At 39.3% G+C, this 18,530-nt stretch overlaps 2 protein-coding genes across 3 annotated transcripts in view; one reads left to right on the forward strand and one right to left on the reverse strand.

Moving 5' to 3' along the window:
• Positions 1-114: 114 nt before the first annotated feature.
• Positions 115-6,139, reverse strand: bloc1s2 (biogenesis of lysosomal organelles complex-1, subunit 2). Its single transcript, XM_026944362.3, has 5 exons — positions 5,926-6,139; positions 5,341-5,457; positions 3,264-3,383; positions 2,529-2,633; positions 115-810 (listed from the first exon to the last, which is right to left on the reverse strand). Exons 1-5 carry the CDS (start codon positions 6,092-6,094, stop codon positions 779-781), a joined length of 543 nt encoding a protein of 180 aa, XP_026800163.1. The 5' UTR covers positions 6,095-6,139; the 3' UTR covers positions 115-778.
• Positions 6,140-7,331: 1,192 nt separating this feature from the next.
• Positions 7,332-18,530, forward strand: part of usp24 (ubiquitin specific peptidase 24) — a 66,346-nt gene continuing 55,147 nt past the window's right edge. For both annotated transcript variants that reach the window (XM_026944585.3, XM_026944586.3), the window contains exon 1: positions 7,332-7,813. In XM_026944585.3, the coding sequence (XP_026800386.1) occupies positions 7,490-7,813 (324 nt within the window). In that variant the 5' untranslated portion in view covers positions 7,332-7,489. The remainder of the gene's footprint in view (positions 7,814-18,530) is intronic.

Below are 18,530 nucleotides of genomic sequence, written 5' to 3' on the forward strand. Positions count from 1 at the left end.
CAACATAAGAAAAAGATAGAAATGATCAAAAGGGGGTTAGAGTATGCTAAAGAAAATCCACTCAATGTATTACACACTATAACCGGGGAAGAGAGAAGATTAGAAATGCATCGCTTCAGGTTCAGAAATTGCCTTTTTAATAACCACTCTGCATCTTCCACTGTATTTTTATACCTTCACAAATACCATAACAGAATGTTTTATATTTAAAAAAAGGACTGAACATTTACAGAAATGTTTGCATTTCCAGTCATCCAACATACTACTTTACAGAAATAAGAGATCTTAGTACAATATTAAATAGAAAATCAAATCAGATACTAGGGACATTTTTAATTAATTTTAGGGTCATCAAACTAGGGTCATTCTTTTTAACCCACTACAGTCAATTACAGCACTTTATTCCTCATCACACGGTTCAGTCAGGTTCACACGCACACACAAACCCAACGCTGCAAGTTTCCTTCAGTACATCAGCTGTAAGATATCGGACATGGATACAGGGCTCACATCAAACATGAAAGGCCACAATGTCCATGCTTTTGCAGACCAGTGCACAAGCTTCTTGGAGTCTTTTCCACAATCTGAGCAAAATCAGGAGCTAATCATAAAACTGTGTTTATCCAAGAAACCTGAAGGTGTGTTTCTGGATCCTACTGGAAACCAATTAATACTAGAAGCAGCAGCACGGCAGGAACCCGGGGAGCCTCCTGAAGCAAGCGGGGCTGATCTGAACCGAAGCTTTAACTGGGCCTCCATCTTTCCACACACTCACGTCTCAGCGCTTCTCCAGTTTCTTAAACTTGGCCTCTGCGAAGAATAACAAGACAAGTACATTGAAATTCTATTCACTGGAACTCAAAACCTCTTTAGAAGCTGAGTCAGCAAAAACCTTCGCATCAACATGAGAACAAAAACACATCACAAAGTCGTAAACAAAAGCATTTTACTGCATGGGTCTCATCAGGTAGAGGAACATCAGTCCACATGCAGTCTGAGGCCCTTCACACCTGGTATTAACATCTGTCACGAGTGATCACAAGTGGACAGCCGAGACAGATAGCCGTTCACATCTGGCATTACGAATGCGTCTCCTGTGTCCACCAGTGTTTGGATTTCATACATCATTTCCGCCAGAGGAAGACTGTCGTGCACATTTATCATGGCAGCCTTCCACTAGATTTCTTTTCAGGCAGAAATGTCCCACAAATCCTATTTTATGTATATTTGCAGAATCGACATACAAATCTCAGACAATGCAAACAATTACCATCCTAATATACAAATACTGCACCTAATATACAGGATGTCCCCAAAGTCTCCATACATAGAGGAAATGAACACTTTTTAGCAAAATGCCTTCCAAAAATTTTCATACTTTGTTTATATTTTTTTTCAGATAGCCTTTAAGAATGCCTTTGACAAAAGAAGAACGTACTGAAATCATTCTCATTGTTGGATCGGGAAACCGTCGCAAGGTTGCAATGGAATTTAACAGGAAACATGGCAAGCACATCACACACCACACTGTTGCTAAACTTATTAACTAAGACTGGAAGTGTTGCGGACCAACTGAGAAGTGGACGTCCATGAATATCCACTGACGAAGACACAACCGCTGTGGTGCATATAGTCCCCTGTGTATGGAGACTTTTGGGACATGAGCAGAAATGGTAGGCTGAGTTGTAAATCACATTAGAGTGGAGGTAGAAATAGCAGCTGGATGCAGTTCAGGGTGCATTAAACGCAGTAGAACAATTGTGATATATAATAAATAATAGCAATGATACATAGCTCGTAAAAACATTTAGTGCAGATTGCTTGTTACTGGCAGAACAGCACTGTAGTGATTACTGAATGCTGCCTAGCCAGCCTGGTTAATAAGAGAAATTACCAGTGGAAAGATGCTGTTTCGATGACGTGCAGTTTTTATCATCAGGAATTGCACATGGGCTGTTTCAAACGCTTCTTTCATGTGGTCTGCTATTCAACTTCTAAATAAACGGCAGATGAGATGATGAAAGAAGCGACGAAAAGCAGCTGCTTTTGTTTCTGTTGTTTTAGCTACAAGACCCCACAGAATACTATGGCTGTGTGCTAGAAGTTCAACAGAGAGGTATTATCAGTGGAGAGTTATAATACAGTTATTACAAGTTCAGCATGATGTCTCATGAGGTCTCGCGATGATTGCGGATTCTCTGGCTAGTGCAATGGTCCTTCATTCACTACAAATGTGAAGGGACCACCTCAGAATGTCCGAGTGATCAGATCACAAAGTGACTTCAAAATGCACCTGACCCTGTTCACACCTGTACTTAGCGCTGTCCACTTGTGACTGGATCGCCCAGGACGCACGTTAATGCCAGGTGTGAAAGGGCCTGAGATCATTCCTACGTGTGACCAGAGTGCAAACCTGCTCTCGCTGCTCCACCTAGTGGCAACATTTTATACACCCACTATCTCATATGCACACAGGACAAGCTCCTCCATTTAAACACTGTTAAATAAATAAATACATTTCAACTCACCCAGTTTTTTGGAGTACGTGTCCAGTTTATACGCAGCCTGCTCCAGAGCTGTGACCTGTTCCTCAATCTGGTTTATCTGGTCTAGGTATGGCTGCAAGCTTGCATCTAAAAAACAAAGGATAACAAAAGTCAAACTATATAATCAGAACATACACTCCTGGGCCAAGCTCAAAAGAGCAAATATTAAGCTTTTAATGGTCTTAACAGCAAAATCATTGGTCAGAAAATGAGCAAGCATTAAACAAATGCACTCCTGAGAGCTCCTGTGCCACCATTTGCTCATTTACTTTTGCTGCAGTGAACTGTTTGGGGAAAAGCTAGAAACAGGGAAATTCACTTATATAGTCTTCGTGTACGCAAAGTTAAAATCATGATTATGATTAAAATGTTTAATGTAAAATTCAAACTAACATGTCTGTATGTTCAAAATTTTCCAAAAATATCTTCTGTGATTTTTTTTTTTTAATCATTATTTGGTTATCTGCCACACCTGATGCAGTCCATCAAGGGCCACAAGACTTAAACATTTAAAGAAAATAAAGGGAAAAGCTCCCATACCAACATCCTTTATCTATTTGTTTAATTCTTGCTAATTTCCTGACCAGTGATTTGTTGTTAAGACCATTAAAAGCTTAATATTTTGCCATTTGGGCTTGGCCCATTTTTTTTTTTGCCCAGGAGTGTAGTGTAAAATGTGGTTATATAAAGGGAAATATCATGAACGAGAAGACTCACACTTCTGATTGAGGTCTTGCAAGTTACGGCTGATGTTGATCGAAATGTCCTTCATCTCCATGTACTTCAGGCTGGTGAGCTTGTTCATATTCTCCAGAAGTTTATAGTCCTCACAAGTGGCTAATAATAATAATAATAATAATAATAATACACACAGACAAACACATTAGTATGCTACAAGGATATTATACAATTGTGAAACTATGCTGTGAATCACATAATTTCTTTCTACTACTTATAACATCTTTCTATCACTAAACTGCACTTTATATCGCACTGCTGTTGAATTCTTAAACCTGATTGGTCAGAAAGTGTTGATTCGTTTTCTAGAACAGCAGCTCTGACAGTAGTTCTGGCTGTAATTTTAATCACAGATTTATATAAATACTTTACCATAATAATGAATTCATTCTCAAATAAAAATGTTAAATCAAGTGCAATAAACCTGAGTGTTCACAGGTGATGTAGCACAGTCGATAAAGTGTGTGTTACAGTGCATGTGTGTGTCGTTGGTCAGTAACAGTGTTTTTCCTCCAGAGCGTGTGTTACAGCATGGAACGGTTACTAATTTGAAAGAAGAACTCTGCACCCTGGTCAGTGGTTACGACTAGTGATGAGTAACATACTACTCAAAAAGTGCAAACTGATTTACTTTGACACAAAAAAACAAACACATGGCTTACGTTGTTACTTAGTTGTTGCTTGTATGCCTTATTGATTTTCTATTGATCACAAGACACGGTGAGTGTGCTGGCTTACAGTCAAGAAGCATACCCAAATAAAGCAAGTCCAAAAAGCAAAGCTGAAAATATTATTAGTGTCAAATGACAGTGAAATACAACAAAACATATATTTGGTGGCTGAATCTTGTGCTTGTATTGCACTACACACACTGTATGACCAAAGGTATGTGGACACCTGTCCATCACACCCACATGTTTTTTCGTTCCCCAGATTGTTGCCACAAAGTTCCAAGCATACAACTGTACAGGATGTCTTTGTGTGTTGTAGCGTTACAATTTCCCTTCACTGGAACTAAGAGGCCCAAACCTGTTCCAGCATGACGATGCCCCTGTGCACAAAGCAAGCTCTATGAAGACATGGTGTGTGAAGGTTGGAGTGGAAGAACTCGAGTGTCCTGCACAGAGCCCTGACCTCAACCCCACTGAACACCTTTGGGATGAACTGGAACACTGACTGAACCCCAGACCTCATTCAACATCAGCCTGATCTCACTAATGCTCTTGTGGCTGAATGATCACAAATCCCCACAGTAACGCTCCACAATCTAGTGGAAAGCTTTCCTAGAAGAGTGGAGATTATTATTATTGTGTCACGGTCAGGTGTTTACATACTTTTGGCCATATAGTGCACGTTCTACAGTACCATTAGGTTACTCCAAATTAGGGAAGAAAAACAGTGAATATGAGAGGAATATGAGATTAAGGCTAAATTGACGGATAAGAAATAAGAAATAAGCTGGTTGTAGAAATAAAAAGAGATGGAAAGATTGAAATGTAGGATTAAATTAAACCCTAAAGCTGCCACAAAACAGCCTTTCAAAAGAATAAGAACTCTGTCCAGTGGAAAAGAGACGATTCTGCGACGCTTCTGTTTGACCAATCAGTGCAGTGCAGAGTAGGCATACGTCATTATCACAGATCACACAAATGGTCAAAAGGTGTACGTTAAGATGTTGATTTAATACTTCTGTGTTATAACGTCTTATAACTGTAGACTTCTGTTTGCTCCTACACACTTCTTCCTGTATTTCTCTTCTTGTTGTTTTAGATTTTTACAAATCTGTGTCAAATTTTCAGGTTTTTTTTCCCCCATCCTTTCTTTGCTTGTCTTTGTGTTTATGTTTCTGCCATTTGAATTAATTGTGTTTTTTTTCTGTTGCTTATGTGCCCTGAGATGGACTGGGATCCCATTCATCATATATTCCCACCTGGGCATGAAGAGTAACCAAGCCAAAGACAAGTATAATGACAAAATGGCGGGTATAACGATTTAAATGCCATGTTGTGCTGTCTGGTGTCTGGTTAAATGCCATGTTGTGCTGTATCTTGCTCACCTGTGAGTTCTCCTTGCAGAAACACTGCCATCTTCTCGAACATGTCTTTGCAGAGCTCGTTGATGTCAGGCTCAGCCGGCTCTGTAGCCTCTTCTGCCGTTTCCACTCCACCATCATCTGCAAAAATCAAAAACAAAATAAATAAACAAATCACCAAAAGCACAAGACAGGATTTAACAACATGCATCTGTGGCTCATTATTATCATTATCATTCTGTTTCCACTCAACTGAGTGAAAGAATAAAGTGAAATGCAGTGCAGGAGTTGATGTTGGATTCCTAAATAAACTGGATTCAGTTCTATTCATGAGTCTTCCTGAATTTTGCTAAAGTGCAGTTTGGAAAATATGAGTGAATAAATGCAGAATCCAAAAACACTTAACACAGGCTGGATTCCAAATTGGACATGTAGTGCACTAGGCAGGGCTCAGAAGCCACAGAGTCATATTCAGTGTAGTGCACAGATACAGGACAGAGGAAGTCATTAGGGATTCAGCCACAGTGTGTTAGGATGCAGATGGAGGATGAGGGAGACAGACGCCTTGCTGCTAGCCAGCTAACATGTCTCACACGCTCATTAGCTTACTGTTGTTGGTGGATCTTTTGGGCGCAGGTGCTACATTCTCTCTCGCCTCATCATGTCCTGGATCTTCGGGCTCTTCTACGGGATCAGCGTCGATCCTCAGCTGAAGCACTGACGGAGGCGCGCGAGAAATGCTGTCCATAGCAGCTGCCTCCTGCCCCGTCGCAGCCATTTTCACTTCCTTACTGTCACCTGGGTCTGTGACGCGTGACACGGTCACGTGATTCTGTAGGCCACGTGACTCTCACGGGTTCACAACCACACCCTACTCACTAGATATAAAAACATAAAAAAATATTTTGTGTAATTATTTTTTTGTGTAATTCTGACTAACTAATAGCACTCACGGATATTTTTAATATATATATATATATATATATATATATATATATATATATATATATATATATATTTTTTTTTTTTTATATCAAATGTGGTATGCTCGTGTACATTATTCTAATGTTACGTACAACTTTAATGTAATTTAAGACATTAGTTAGTCATGATCTGATTTTTTTTTTTTTTTTTTTTTTTGCCTTTAAGTTAAACATTGGATTGAAGGGCTTTTTTTCGTGGCGCTTAGAGACCGCGCATACCAAGTGACGTCTCTTAGTAACGCTCCGACTTTCAAAATAAAAGTCATCTCGTCAACTCGTGTTCCCTAAATAGCACCCTAAGGAAGCACAGCAAAGTCTGTTATTAATACACAGCAAAAAATTCTCTAAATATTACACGATAATATTGAATTCAATGCCGTTTCGGATATACCTCTGGATTTATTCTTGTGTAACACTGATTTTCAAGCTTAAAATATCTGGTAAATGCACACAAACTCCCCACTTCTCCTATATATATATATATATATATATATATATATATATATATATATATATATATATATATATATAAAAACATACAGAACACATATTTGGTGTAAATCTTTATTCTTAATAAAAAGTGGATGTCTTTGATGAATCATATTTTTGCTTCCCAACACCTGCGACCAGAATTAAATTTCTTCATGACTAAAACATCCTGAGAGAGAAATAATGATGTCCTACATGCTAAAAAAAAATCCATAATACTTGCTTTATATATTTAAACAAGACAATGAGTAATAAAAGGTGTATAAACATGCATTATATTTAGGAAATTGGACTTTTATTATTGAAAATGAAGGAATGCTACATTTAATGAGCATAAATATGAATGAGATGAGATAGTGCGTGTATATTATATATTATATTATATATTATAATATGTATATTATATTATATTATATACTTATAGCTTATAAAAGCAGCTGGGAGTTTACTTTGTTTTAAGGCGAGTCGGAGGGTGGAGTGTTAATTTGGCACTGAGTGTGTAGTGTGTAGTGCGCTAGTGCGGTAGTGCGCGGATTGGGACGCGGCCCGGCCCCGGCGGCGCTGCTCGCTCCCAGGCGGCTGTGTGACAGACAGACGGCGCAGCGCAGCGCGGACTGTAAACATGGCGGCGTGCAGAGCCACAAGCCCGCGCCGCTGTTCGCCTCCTTAACTGAAGCCTGTAGAGTCGAGACAGCTGAGTCATGGAGACCGAGGAAGAGCAGCACATGACGACGCTCTTGTGCATGGGCTTTCCGGATCCCGTCGCCATTCGGAAAGCGCTGCGTCTGGCCAAGAACGACATCAACGAGGCCGTGGCTTTCCTGACCAACGAGAGCCCCGGACTCGGCTTTGGCTATGAGCCGATGGAGAGCGGCCCCAGCCCGGGCTCAGGGCCCGGCGGAGACCGCGACACCAGCGGGAGGACCGGCAGCAGCAGCAGCAGCGGTGGCGGCGGCGGAGGCGGAGGAGGAGGCAGCGGCGGCTTCGACCCTCCTCCCGCTTACCACGATGTAGTAGAAAGCGAGGTGAGAGCGCGGGCTGGGGACCTGCACCACGGCTGTCACTCCCACGGAGGGAGGGAGTGAGTGAGTGAGTGAGTTAGCAGTGTGAGCTAGCAGCCCTGCTGTCAGGAGCTGGAGGGAAAGTGCAGGGGTTTGATGCTAACTGGCTAACACTCCGGACAAGGCGAGCTGCATGGCCGCGTGTGGAAGTGGAAAACAATTAGCTAGCAGTACAAATGCTTAGATTAAGATTGAGATATTCCTTGTAATGATATTAAAAAATATCACAACAAGGAAAGAGTCTGAGGTATGAAGAGAGAAGGTGTTTAATGTTAGCAGCAGTAAGAGGAGATCTAGTCCAGGGCAGGGAGGAGGCTCCTGAAGCCTGCAGGCTCATATTCACCTCACAGTTCAAGGTGCAATAGTCAATAGTTTTCACTTCTTACTACTACAAATAATGTGGAAAATTATGCAGAAATGATCACAGAAATAACAGTTTAAGCCATTATCTCAGTACAAGTGTATTACATAGCTGGAAAAAAAATCACTTCCGAAACCAGGCTTCCGGTCCGGAATGTTTGTTTGTATTTGGAGTCATTTTATAGACCACGCCCCCAACATTGCGTCACATCCTCACAAGTCATTAGAAGGACAAGGTGCATGTTTATAGAGTTGTAACTTTAACTTACAGTTTCACTGTTAAGATCAATTTTAAAGAATTTCATTCGATTAAACTGTATTTGTGTCGCACTTTAAACAGTGGACATTGCCACAAAGCAGCTTTACGGAAATCCGGATGTAACATTTTATTTATTATTTAGCGCTAATAAAGCCAGAGGCGACGGTGGCAAGGAAAAACTCCCTGAGAAGATCAGTCCAGTTCTGATTGGATGCTGTTCACAGCCTTTAAAATATTGAATAGATATTTGGTGAAAAAGGCCAAAGTGATGCTAACTCTGGTTCGGGGGTGTGCGATGTCCGGCCCCAGGGCCAGATGTGCCCCGCAGACAGATGTTAATTGGACAGAAGTTAATTGTTCCGCGGCGTCTCTATTAGATTGTATGATAGATGAAGAACACGTTGCTGTTCTTGCTCTCACCTGACGGTGGCAACAGACTGCGTTAACACAGTTAGCTAAAATGCAAGAGCCCTTTGTTCCTCTCACGACAGCTGTGAATTCATTTACTGAAAGTTATTTATCCATGGCTTCAGACAAACAGCACCAAGTTAACAGTGAGAACGAGTGATTTCAGAAGAGCTGGAGACCACTGAGCATGGAAAAACCTTTCGTGAATTCGTGAAATAATCCTAAAGTGTTAAAAATAGCAATTTATGATTGTTAGTTTGTCCAATTGCTTTTGCTCCCTGAAAGGGGGGGGGCATATATAAAACTCCTACACTGTTCACTCAATGTGGAATTAAATATCCGCAAATTAAAGATGATTGATTAATTTCAATTCCAATATACAAATCTATACACCCCTGCTGTAAGTGTTGGAGGCGGAGCTTCGTGTACATGGGTGGTAATAGGGGCGGGCTCAGTGAGTAAAAAACTCATTTAAATCTTATTCAGCTCCACCCATTTAACCATTAGAGACCTTTTTTTACCGCAAATGTTACCTAGCTCACTTTAAGTATTAACACGTTGTTCCGGTTAAGTGCCTTTACCTGGTTTTGGTAGAAATCACACCATCATGTGTGTATATTTGATCATCTACACAACCGTCTGTCTAGCAGCAGTGTGATGCTGTTACTTCCCTTTAACTGAATGAAAAATGATACCAACCAGCCTGATAGAGTCTCTTTACTTTACCATAAAATCTACAACTCTAAGATTTGCTTTGGTTTTTACTTGTAATTACTGAATATTTTACATAATTTGGCACTAGGTTAGTTTATATGCCTGTGGAATTCTCGATTCTGATTGGTCAGAAGGTGTTGATTAATTTTCTGTAACAGCAGCACTGATTATAGATAGTGGTGCTGTCTGTAATCCACATGATGGTTTATATTAAATTAGATAAAGTTTTCCGTCAGAGAGATTGTTCAGGATGGAAGACTTCCCGGTTTCTCTGTAACACAGCAAGCTCCTTTTTTTTTTTTGTCTTATTAGCAAGTTTATAGCTGCTGTAATGTAACTCATATCAAGAAGTATCTTGTTTACAATATTAAATGTAACTATAAATGGATAAAAAGCACAACATATCAATCATTAATGAATTAATAATTGTAACTGATGGCAAATTGCTGTGGTATAAGAGGATTATAACACTGCAGGACGTGCTGTTATAGGAAAATAATCCACTCCGGATTATTGCTTCGTGTTGAGTCGTATCACATCACCCCGTCACTGCGTTACTATAACAGCCCCATCGTGTTTTATGACTTTCATAGTACTGAGGCACTAATCTCGCTTTTTCAATTTTCGAATCGCTTCCAGTATCAGCCGATATCCGATACTGATCCAATATTGACACTGACTCTGCAGCTTTCTGCTGCCAAGTTATGAAAAACATGTGATGATGAATTCTGTCATCTTACATAACACATCTGTTTTAGCTTTAAACACACTATATGGCCAAAAGTTTGTGTACGCCCGACCATTACACCCACGTGTGCTTGTTGAACATCCCAGTCCAGATTTAGTCCTCCTTTGCTGTTATAATAAGCTCCACTCTTCTGGGAAGGCTTTCCACTAGATTTCGGAGCCTCAGTTTGGATTTGGATTATGGAGCTCGCTTTGTGCACAGGGGCATTGTCATGCTGGAACATGTTTGGGCCTCTTAGTTCCAGTGAAGGGAAGTTGTAATGTTACAGCATACAGAGACTTCCTGTACAATTGTGTGCTTCTGACTTTGTGGCAACAGTTTGGGGAAGAACCACATGTGGCTGTGATGGTCAGGTCTCCACATACCTTTGGCCACATATAGTGTATGTCAATGGAGTGTATCTGAAAATAAGTCCCATCGAATACTAATCTAGCGTTTCAGGTCTGGTATTGGCGTTAAACATCGCTAGTGCACATCAGTTTGTCTTCAGTTCAGTTTCAAACTCACACACAGGCTTACACTCGGACTCCAAGTCTGCGCTTGTTGTATATTTTTGGCATTGCGTTATCATGATGTGAGCGACAGTCACTATTAGTGTTCCTCGTGAGAACATAGAGCTGAGAACATTTCTAAGATCAAATAAGGGTGAGCTAAAATTGATATCGTGATATTTTCCACTATCCGGATGATAACGTTATATCACGATATAACAGAAAGTAATAAAACAATTGCACTTAGCAAACGGCGTACAGTGGTGTTTACAGCATCATTTAGAACCAAGTTGAGTTAATTAGAGACTCTCAGAAGCCAGCATGTTTAATATATTACCTGTTAACCTAGCTGTGTGTGTTAAAAGTGCCGGAAAATGATTTTGCTGATATTTGAAGCATCACGTACACACACACACACACACACACACACACACACACACACATACGCACACTGACCATGTATGTATGAATTCCCCGTGATATGTAATATGTGTTGGATATACAGGAAATGGAGAACACCAGCAGCCATGGCCCATAGTTTTTATTCTGTAATTAAATGATACTGTAATCACACGTGTATCATTCATATATGATTATTAAAGATGTGTTAGGGATGATTAGTCTTTTCTATTCCCCACAAGATTAGGTCTCTCACGGTTAGGTAGGTTTAACGTTTGAATGATTCTCGTCGATTTTCATGAAGCTCCACCCCCAGGATTTCAGGTGGCCCTTATAGTGTCCATAAAATAACTGACAGGAGGCACATCCAAACACGAACAAGCATCCTGGACGTGAGGGCGTTTTCGTACGCGTTTGGCCAATCAACGTCTACTTACGTCACGTATAGTACCAGTTGTGCTGGTTAGACCCTGCTCCGGAGTAGGAGCTAATTTGATTCTCGAAAAAGGCAGTCCGGTATTACAATCGCACCCAGTGCCGGAGGTGCGAAAACGCCAAAAAGTAGGTAGTTCCACAATTAGTTCAGGTTCCACAATTAGTTCACAAGGTTCCCGCGGTGCGAAAGGCCCTAATATGGCAGGAGCAAGAGAGCTATTATGCTGAATATCGGCACAGCTGTGATGACCTGTGTGCCTACAGCCGCATCACAGACACGCCGATGTTCAGTTTAACCACACTCTTGCTCGTGCTATATTGCTTAATTGTAGGCCCACAGAGGAGGTGACATTCACACTTGCAAAATCTCAACAGTGTGCTGTGCAAATCTGTGGTGATGTGCATCAGACAAATGCTGATTGGTTGAGGAGGGAAGTGATGTAAACTGTGTAGTTTTGTTCCCCCTGGCTAACACACTAGACTATTCCAGCAGTTAGCTTAGTTTCTACTCATAGTTTATATTGAGCTCATCTGGTCAAATTCACCCAAATATATACCGTTAAGTCATTTAATCATTGTTAAGATCATTTAAAGAAAATAATTCAATTCAATTTTAATTGTAAAGCACTTTTAACACTGGATATTATCAAAAGCAGCTTTACAGAAATCTGGATGTAAAATTTTTATTTAAACTTATCCCTAATGAGCAAGTCAAAGTGAAAAACTCCCTGAGACGATCAGTCAGTTTCTGACTGCATGCTGCCAACAAATAGTATATATATATATATATATATATATATATATATATATATATATATATATATAGGTGGTGTATGTATGTATATATATGTATATATATGTGTGTATATATATATATATATATATATATATATATATATATATATATATATATATGTATAACACACACGAGGAAAGAAAAGGAATTTGCTTCTGGCAACAGATACTTTCACTTTGTGCCAGGTCATGTAGTTCATATAGTTAAGCATTAACACAAATTCCCAAGCCTCAGAAACGTGTGCTGATGGGGGAAAAAAAACAATACGGCCACTCCTGCTCTCTTTCTAAAAATTTCTCTAAAATGCTCTCATTTAGTCCACTTTCTGTTCTCACTGTAATGTGATCTTCATTTCTGACTTCCTGCTCAAAGCCCATATGCATTGCCTTATTTCCCTAATGAAAATGCTGCATTCGCTTAATGCAAGGAAAAAAAATTAATAATAACGCACACAACTTTTTGAGCAGATACGAGGACACAGAGACATAAAGCATGCGCAAGTTACTGTCATTCCTGCTGTATTTCAATAATTTAAAATAAATTAAAATTCATCCTGATGAATAAACATTGCACTGCACTGAAATTTAAAGTACTTATTCACGTCATTAGAGATTAAATACAGAAGTAAGCAGAGACTTTTGGCATCATTTTTACAGCTCCAGGTCAATCAGTGGAGGTGATCAACACCTACATCATCTACATTTTCGCTTTTTGAAGCCTTTCGCCTCTGGCTGTGGCGTCAGACCAAACGTGAATAAAATCCGCTGGGTGGAAAAAGCAGTTCACTGAAAGGGAAAGGACTTGGACAGTGCATGATGCATTCTCTGGTAGTCATTACTTTCACTTTGTGCCGACCTTTCCTAGGTGAACTTTGACCTTGACCTTTGAGAGAATAGAAAACGAGAAGCTGGGACTATGGTCTCTTTGTTTAGTAAGGAAAAAACTGAGTAGCCATCCCACGAAACATTTGCATCTCTGCTGTGCGTGTGTGGAAAGAAACATCACCTCTACATTCTCTCTGAAATCTCACTAACACACTGCTGATTCATGCGAATCGACTGAATCACATGGTTCAAGAAGGTCACTGGATCTGAGTGTTTTGCTGGAACCACAAGCAGGTCATTCAGTAATTAAAGTGCAGAGAAGGATGTGCTGTGTGTCAACATTTAATACTTTCTTTCAGTATCTGGCTCTTGTACTTTTTTTTTTATTTTATTTTTTTATTTAATATATTTTGTTTGACATTAGTTGTTTTGATATTTTCCATTCTTGTCAGTAATGAAAGTGTAAAGATCAATTTTTTCACTACTCCTGCTCAGGTCTATCAAATCATTAAACATTCATAATAGCTGAAGACAGGATATACACTTTTTTTTTATCACTTACAAGGCCGAATGTTTCTGGAGATTGCAGTTAAATATCAGTTCAGCCTCAGTTTTATCATTTTTAACGTCTATGCTGTTAACATGAAGCCGACATGCAACGGAACGCATCCACTGACTAACTCTGTGTGTTTATGGTAAAAATTCAGGTTTTTTTTTTCTCTCTGCTTGTAGAATTGCTTGTTAGCATTGTCGGCACATCTGGGCAAAGCGGTCAGTCAGTGGTGTACTTTAGGTCTCATCTCCTTTATTTAGAATGCAACATTCAAGCTACAAAAACACGAACGCCTCCATGTTTGTCTTTTGTTAGCAGCAGGCTAGCTAGCTAACTGTGCTGAGCGATGTATATTTTCCTCCTCAAAACAGTGAACTGTATGGTCACTGTATATGTCTGTATGTTGATTGATCTAAAGCAAATACTTGTATATACAGTACAGTGTAACTCATTTAAAGGTGAGAAGTGCTGCTTTGTTTGAACAGCCATGTTGATTTGACGTCACTTGCTGAACTCGGAGTTGAGGAGACCACACTGAGTTCCCAAGCAGGACTTGATGGCGCGCTTTCTTTGTTTTTTTTCTGGTCAGGATTTACGAGTTACAATCTGTAGTCGAAGCGTAATAATAGCAATATGGGGGAAAAATTTTGCAATTATACACGGTGTCTCAAAAGTCTCCATACATAGGAGAAAATAACACTTTTTAGCACAATGTAATGTTATTTACAAAACATCCTCTACATGATTGCCATTTCTTTGTAAAGACACACGGAGTCGTCTGTCCTACTCATGATGAATTCGTGTTCTGGTGTTACAGCTTCCTGATTCAGCCATGAGAGTGATTTCAATACATTCTTCTTTTCTCAAAGGCATTCTTAAAGGCTATCTGGAATAAATATATATATATATATATAAACCGAGTATGAAACATTTTGGAAGACATTTTACTAAAAAATTTCCCCTATGTATGGAGCCTTTTGGGGAAACCCTGTATTGCTAGATATTACACTTGTATACGGAATAGTCATACGGTTAGACGCCACTTTGTGAACATGTGCTGCGACCACACGTGACTAGCAAACGTATTTTGCTATTTAGGTGCCTTATGGCGCTTGACACATGAGCATATATCATGAGTATGGTGTAACGTTTCACATGGCTGCCAGAGTAGCTCTCAGCTGTACATTAAATTTGGAAGAACTGTAAGCTCTGCATCGTGGGTGTTGTAGACAAATGAACAAACCCTAAATTCATAAATAAAGCTCTAGTGTGCTGCCCAGTCCCAGGTTATGGGTGCGGACTCCTAATTAATTAAGCTAAAACTCACATAGTGTAATAACTAGGGGTGTAATGATACAGCGTATTGCATTTTTTCAGTACGAAGCTCTTGACTCAATACGTCTGCAAATCACACAGTAGCATGCTAGCAGATTAGCTTGGGAACAGCAGCAATGGAACGTTCCTCCTGAGCTTTCAGGTCTGGTGTATGGAGCATGTTACAGAGTTACAGCACTGAAGGTTACTGAGTGGTGGAGCGAAACGTTATACTGGTACTAATACCACAAACATGTCCATGCATCTGCACTGAGTCAGTCTGTGGAACTAGATTAAAACACACACACACACGCACCTGCATCCAGACAGCTTTTTTTTCCTTCGCTGATTCAATCCAGGTAAAAAAATAAATCACATTGGGAAGCTCACAGCTGCGGAATATGTCTGTCATTTTCAGTGAGTCATTTCAATTAGACTTAGATGACGTATTAAACAATTAAATTAGACAAACTTCTCATAAATTATTTAAGCAGCAAGAATAATATGCTATTCTACTACTCACCCCAGTGTCAAAACTATAAGCGTCTCTTCACAAGCAAAACATTAACCAGCCTTTAAAAGGTGCAGAGAAGACGGAAAAACCTGGATGAAGGTTATTTTAATCCCAGACTGTTTCCAAAACACTGCTTTTTTTTTTTTTTTTTTTTTTTTCCCCCTCGCTCTCTCTTTTTAAGCTTCTGTATAATACGCCCTGGACATTTTGCAGTGTTCTATCCCACTCAGTCATCCTTCTCCATCTGGTCAGAATAAGCTGTACCATTTAGAGCTGTTCTAATAACAAAGTGTCATGATGACAATTTTATGATCTCTTTATAATTATATATTTATTTATATCAAGCATAATAATAAAAAAAAGCTGTAGCTCAGAGTGAAAGCCCAAGTTTTCAGTAATGGCTCAGAGTTTTATTTGCAATGAAACTTTCTGAATTAAGTGGAAGCATTGCAACTTGCTCATAGGTTTTCTGTTAAGCAGGAACTGACTGATTTTGCTCCAAATGGAAACATCTGATTTTGCGTGTTTGACGTATTCCAGAAATACTTCATCTCGGTATGACGGAGATCGCACACGGGATGCCTCTTCTGCAATTCTCTTTGTCCTTTTAATTCATAAAATCTACGCTATGCCCACGCGGGCGCTTTCCGACTATAGAGCGCAGGTCTGTGTCTCTCTTCAAATCTGTCCATTTTAAAATAGGATTGCTAGCGTGGCTAGTTTCTCACATATACATAACGCACACACTAGCCTGCACGTTTGTTTCACCAAGCAATTGTGACCACCTTTTCGTTTTTCTCCTTAATCCTGTTAAACCGTGAACCCATGATATTTTTATACTAAGTGAAATATTTAAACCTGCTCTTAGTCATTGAGCAACACTGCATGCTTTTAATATCAAGTTAGGAGACACATCAGAGTGACTGTCTGTGTTCACGTATGATCTGTGTTGCATCAGTGAACATATGATTAAAGGGGTGCACGATATTACAAAAATATCATAATTACAATTCTTAAGAACATTTGAGCGTTACACGATATGTATCACAATTTTCCAGCAGTAAAGGGGAGGGGTGGGTGGAAAATGGTTTGATACTGTATGTTATTTAATATCTATAAACCAAGTAAATATTTTTACATTAAAAAAAAAAAAAAAAAAAAAATTAAAAATATTTAATACTGATAGAAGGAAAGAATTTAAACTGTATTTTAACATCAAATTAGCTGCTTCTGGTCAATAATAATAATAATAAAAACTATATTAAAAATTATTTTAAAAATTCTAAAAAGATATCATGATATCTCAGAAAAGTGTACGTACTTTATCACGATATCGATGTTATATAGTCATATCACTCAGCCTTAAGCAGATCTGATCCGATTGGATTGGATATTTCTGCTGCTGCATTTTTTGGCCAATTAAAACAATTATATCTGGTGCACTTACCCATTCTGAAGCCTCATGCTACTATTTAAAAGATTTTTCAAAAACATTCTAGGATATATAATAATTGGTCTTTTTTCTCATAATTGTTTTTTTTTTTTACTTTGAAAAATTTCTAATTCATCTCATACCAATTTTTATTTTTTTTAATCCTGCAGATTGATTTTAAATAGGTTTCTTGAGAATTTGTTGTTAGATGTTAGATGAAGAGTGCTGTAACAGTTGAAATGTTGTGATTATTCAGCAAGCTTTTTCTCTCTCCCTTGTTTTCAGTAAAACATGCCATATCTTTATCATTAAGATTCCTCATCATGCACTACCAGAATGTTATTTTTCAAACCCTGGTAGTTGTACGAATTTTCTCCTTCTGTTCCATGCTGGATTTATAGTCCTGAGACTCGCAACCTGCGATATACAGAACAACACAAAAATACCACCACCTCATGGTGTAAATCAGACAGCAGCTGTACAAAGCACTAGAAATTCAGTTTTTAGGGCTTTTCAGAGCTTTTTTTTTTAACGCATCAGAGAACTTGGTGATTTCTTGCAGTTTATCTAGCTTCATCTAGCTGCTTGCGTGTTTGTTTGTGTCAGGTTTTGCATGTCACAGGTCTCGAGTCTCAGGGCTATAAATAGTGCATGGAGCAATACTATTCCCCAGGCCACGCTCTGGTACACAGCAACAGACTGAGATTTAGTTATCCCAATACACACTGCACAAATAAACATATCATAGTGACACACATTTACAGATGTATCAGCAGAAATAAATCAAATAATACAGCACCTGAGCAATGATTATTCATATTGTGTATTTGCCCAGAAAATGTTGTTATAGCTGAGTATGCTGTGTGTGTAGAGACAGGCTCAAATGTGTCTAGTGACATGGTTGCGCAGACCACGTACAGAGGCATTCTGGGACATATTACATTGTGTGACGTGAACGGCATTGTGTCCTGATGCTTCCCCCAACATCCAGACACCGCCTTGTCGCCAGTGTTGCCAGGTTTGAATCCCGACAACGCTACAGCCATCTGTGTCCCGAAGTCCATGAGTGTAAAAATTGGCCGTGCTCTCAGGGAGGGATGGATCACTGTCTCTCCCGTCAATCACAGTGACTCTAGCCAATCGTCAGTGTCTGTGAGCGCATGCATGCAGAAAGGCCTGGAGGAATATGGAGTTGAGATGATTATCCCAAGTTCCTGAGTGGGAATTGAGGAGTTGAGGAGGTGTTTTCTTAGGTTTTTCCTAGTCGGAGGTTGGGAATTACAAGTTACGACCTCTAGTCGAATGCAGCATATGACTGGACTCAACTCATCGCTGACTTTTTCACAATACAGATTTAAATGCATTTTTGTCCACTCTATACTATCTGCTATTGCCATAAACTTTGTTACCTCTGCTGCAACTCCTAGCATCCTA

This window comes from Pangasianodon hypophthalmus, chromosome 19 (genome assembly GCF_027358585.1).
Source record: "Pangasianodon hypophthalmus isolate fPanHyp1 chromosome 19, fPanHyp1.pri, whole genome shotgun sequence".
NCBI classification, from domain to species: domain Eukaryota; kingdom Metazoa; phylum Chordata; class Actinopteri; order Siluriformes; family Pangasiidae; genus Pangasianodon; species Pangasianodon hypophthalmus.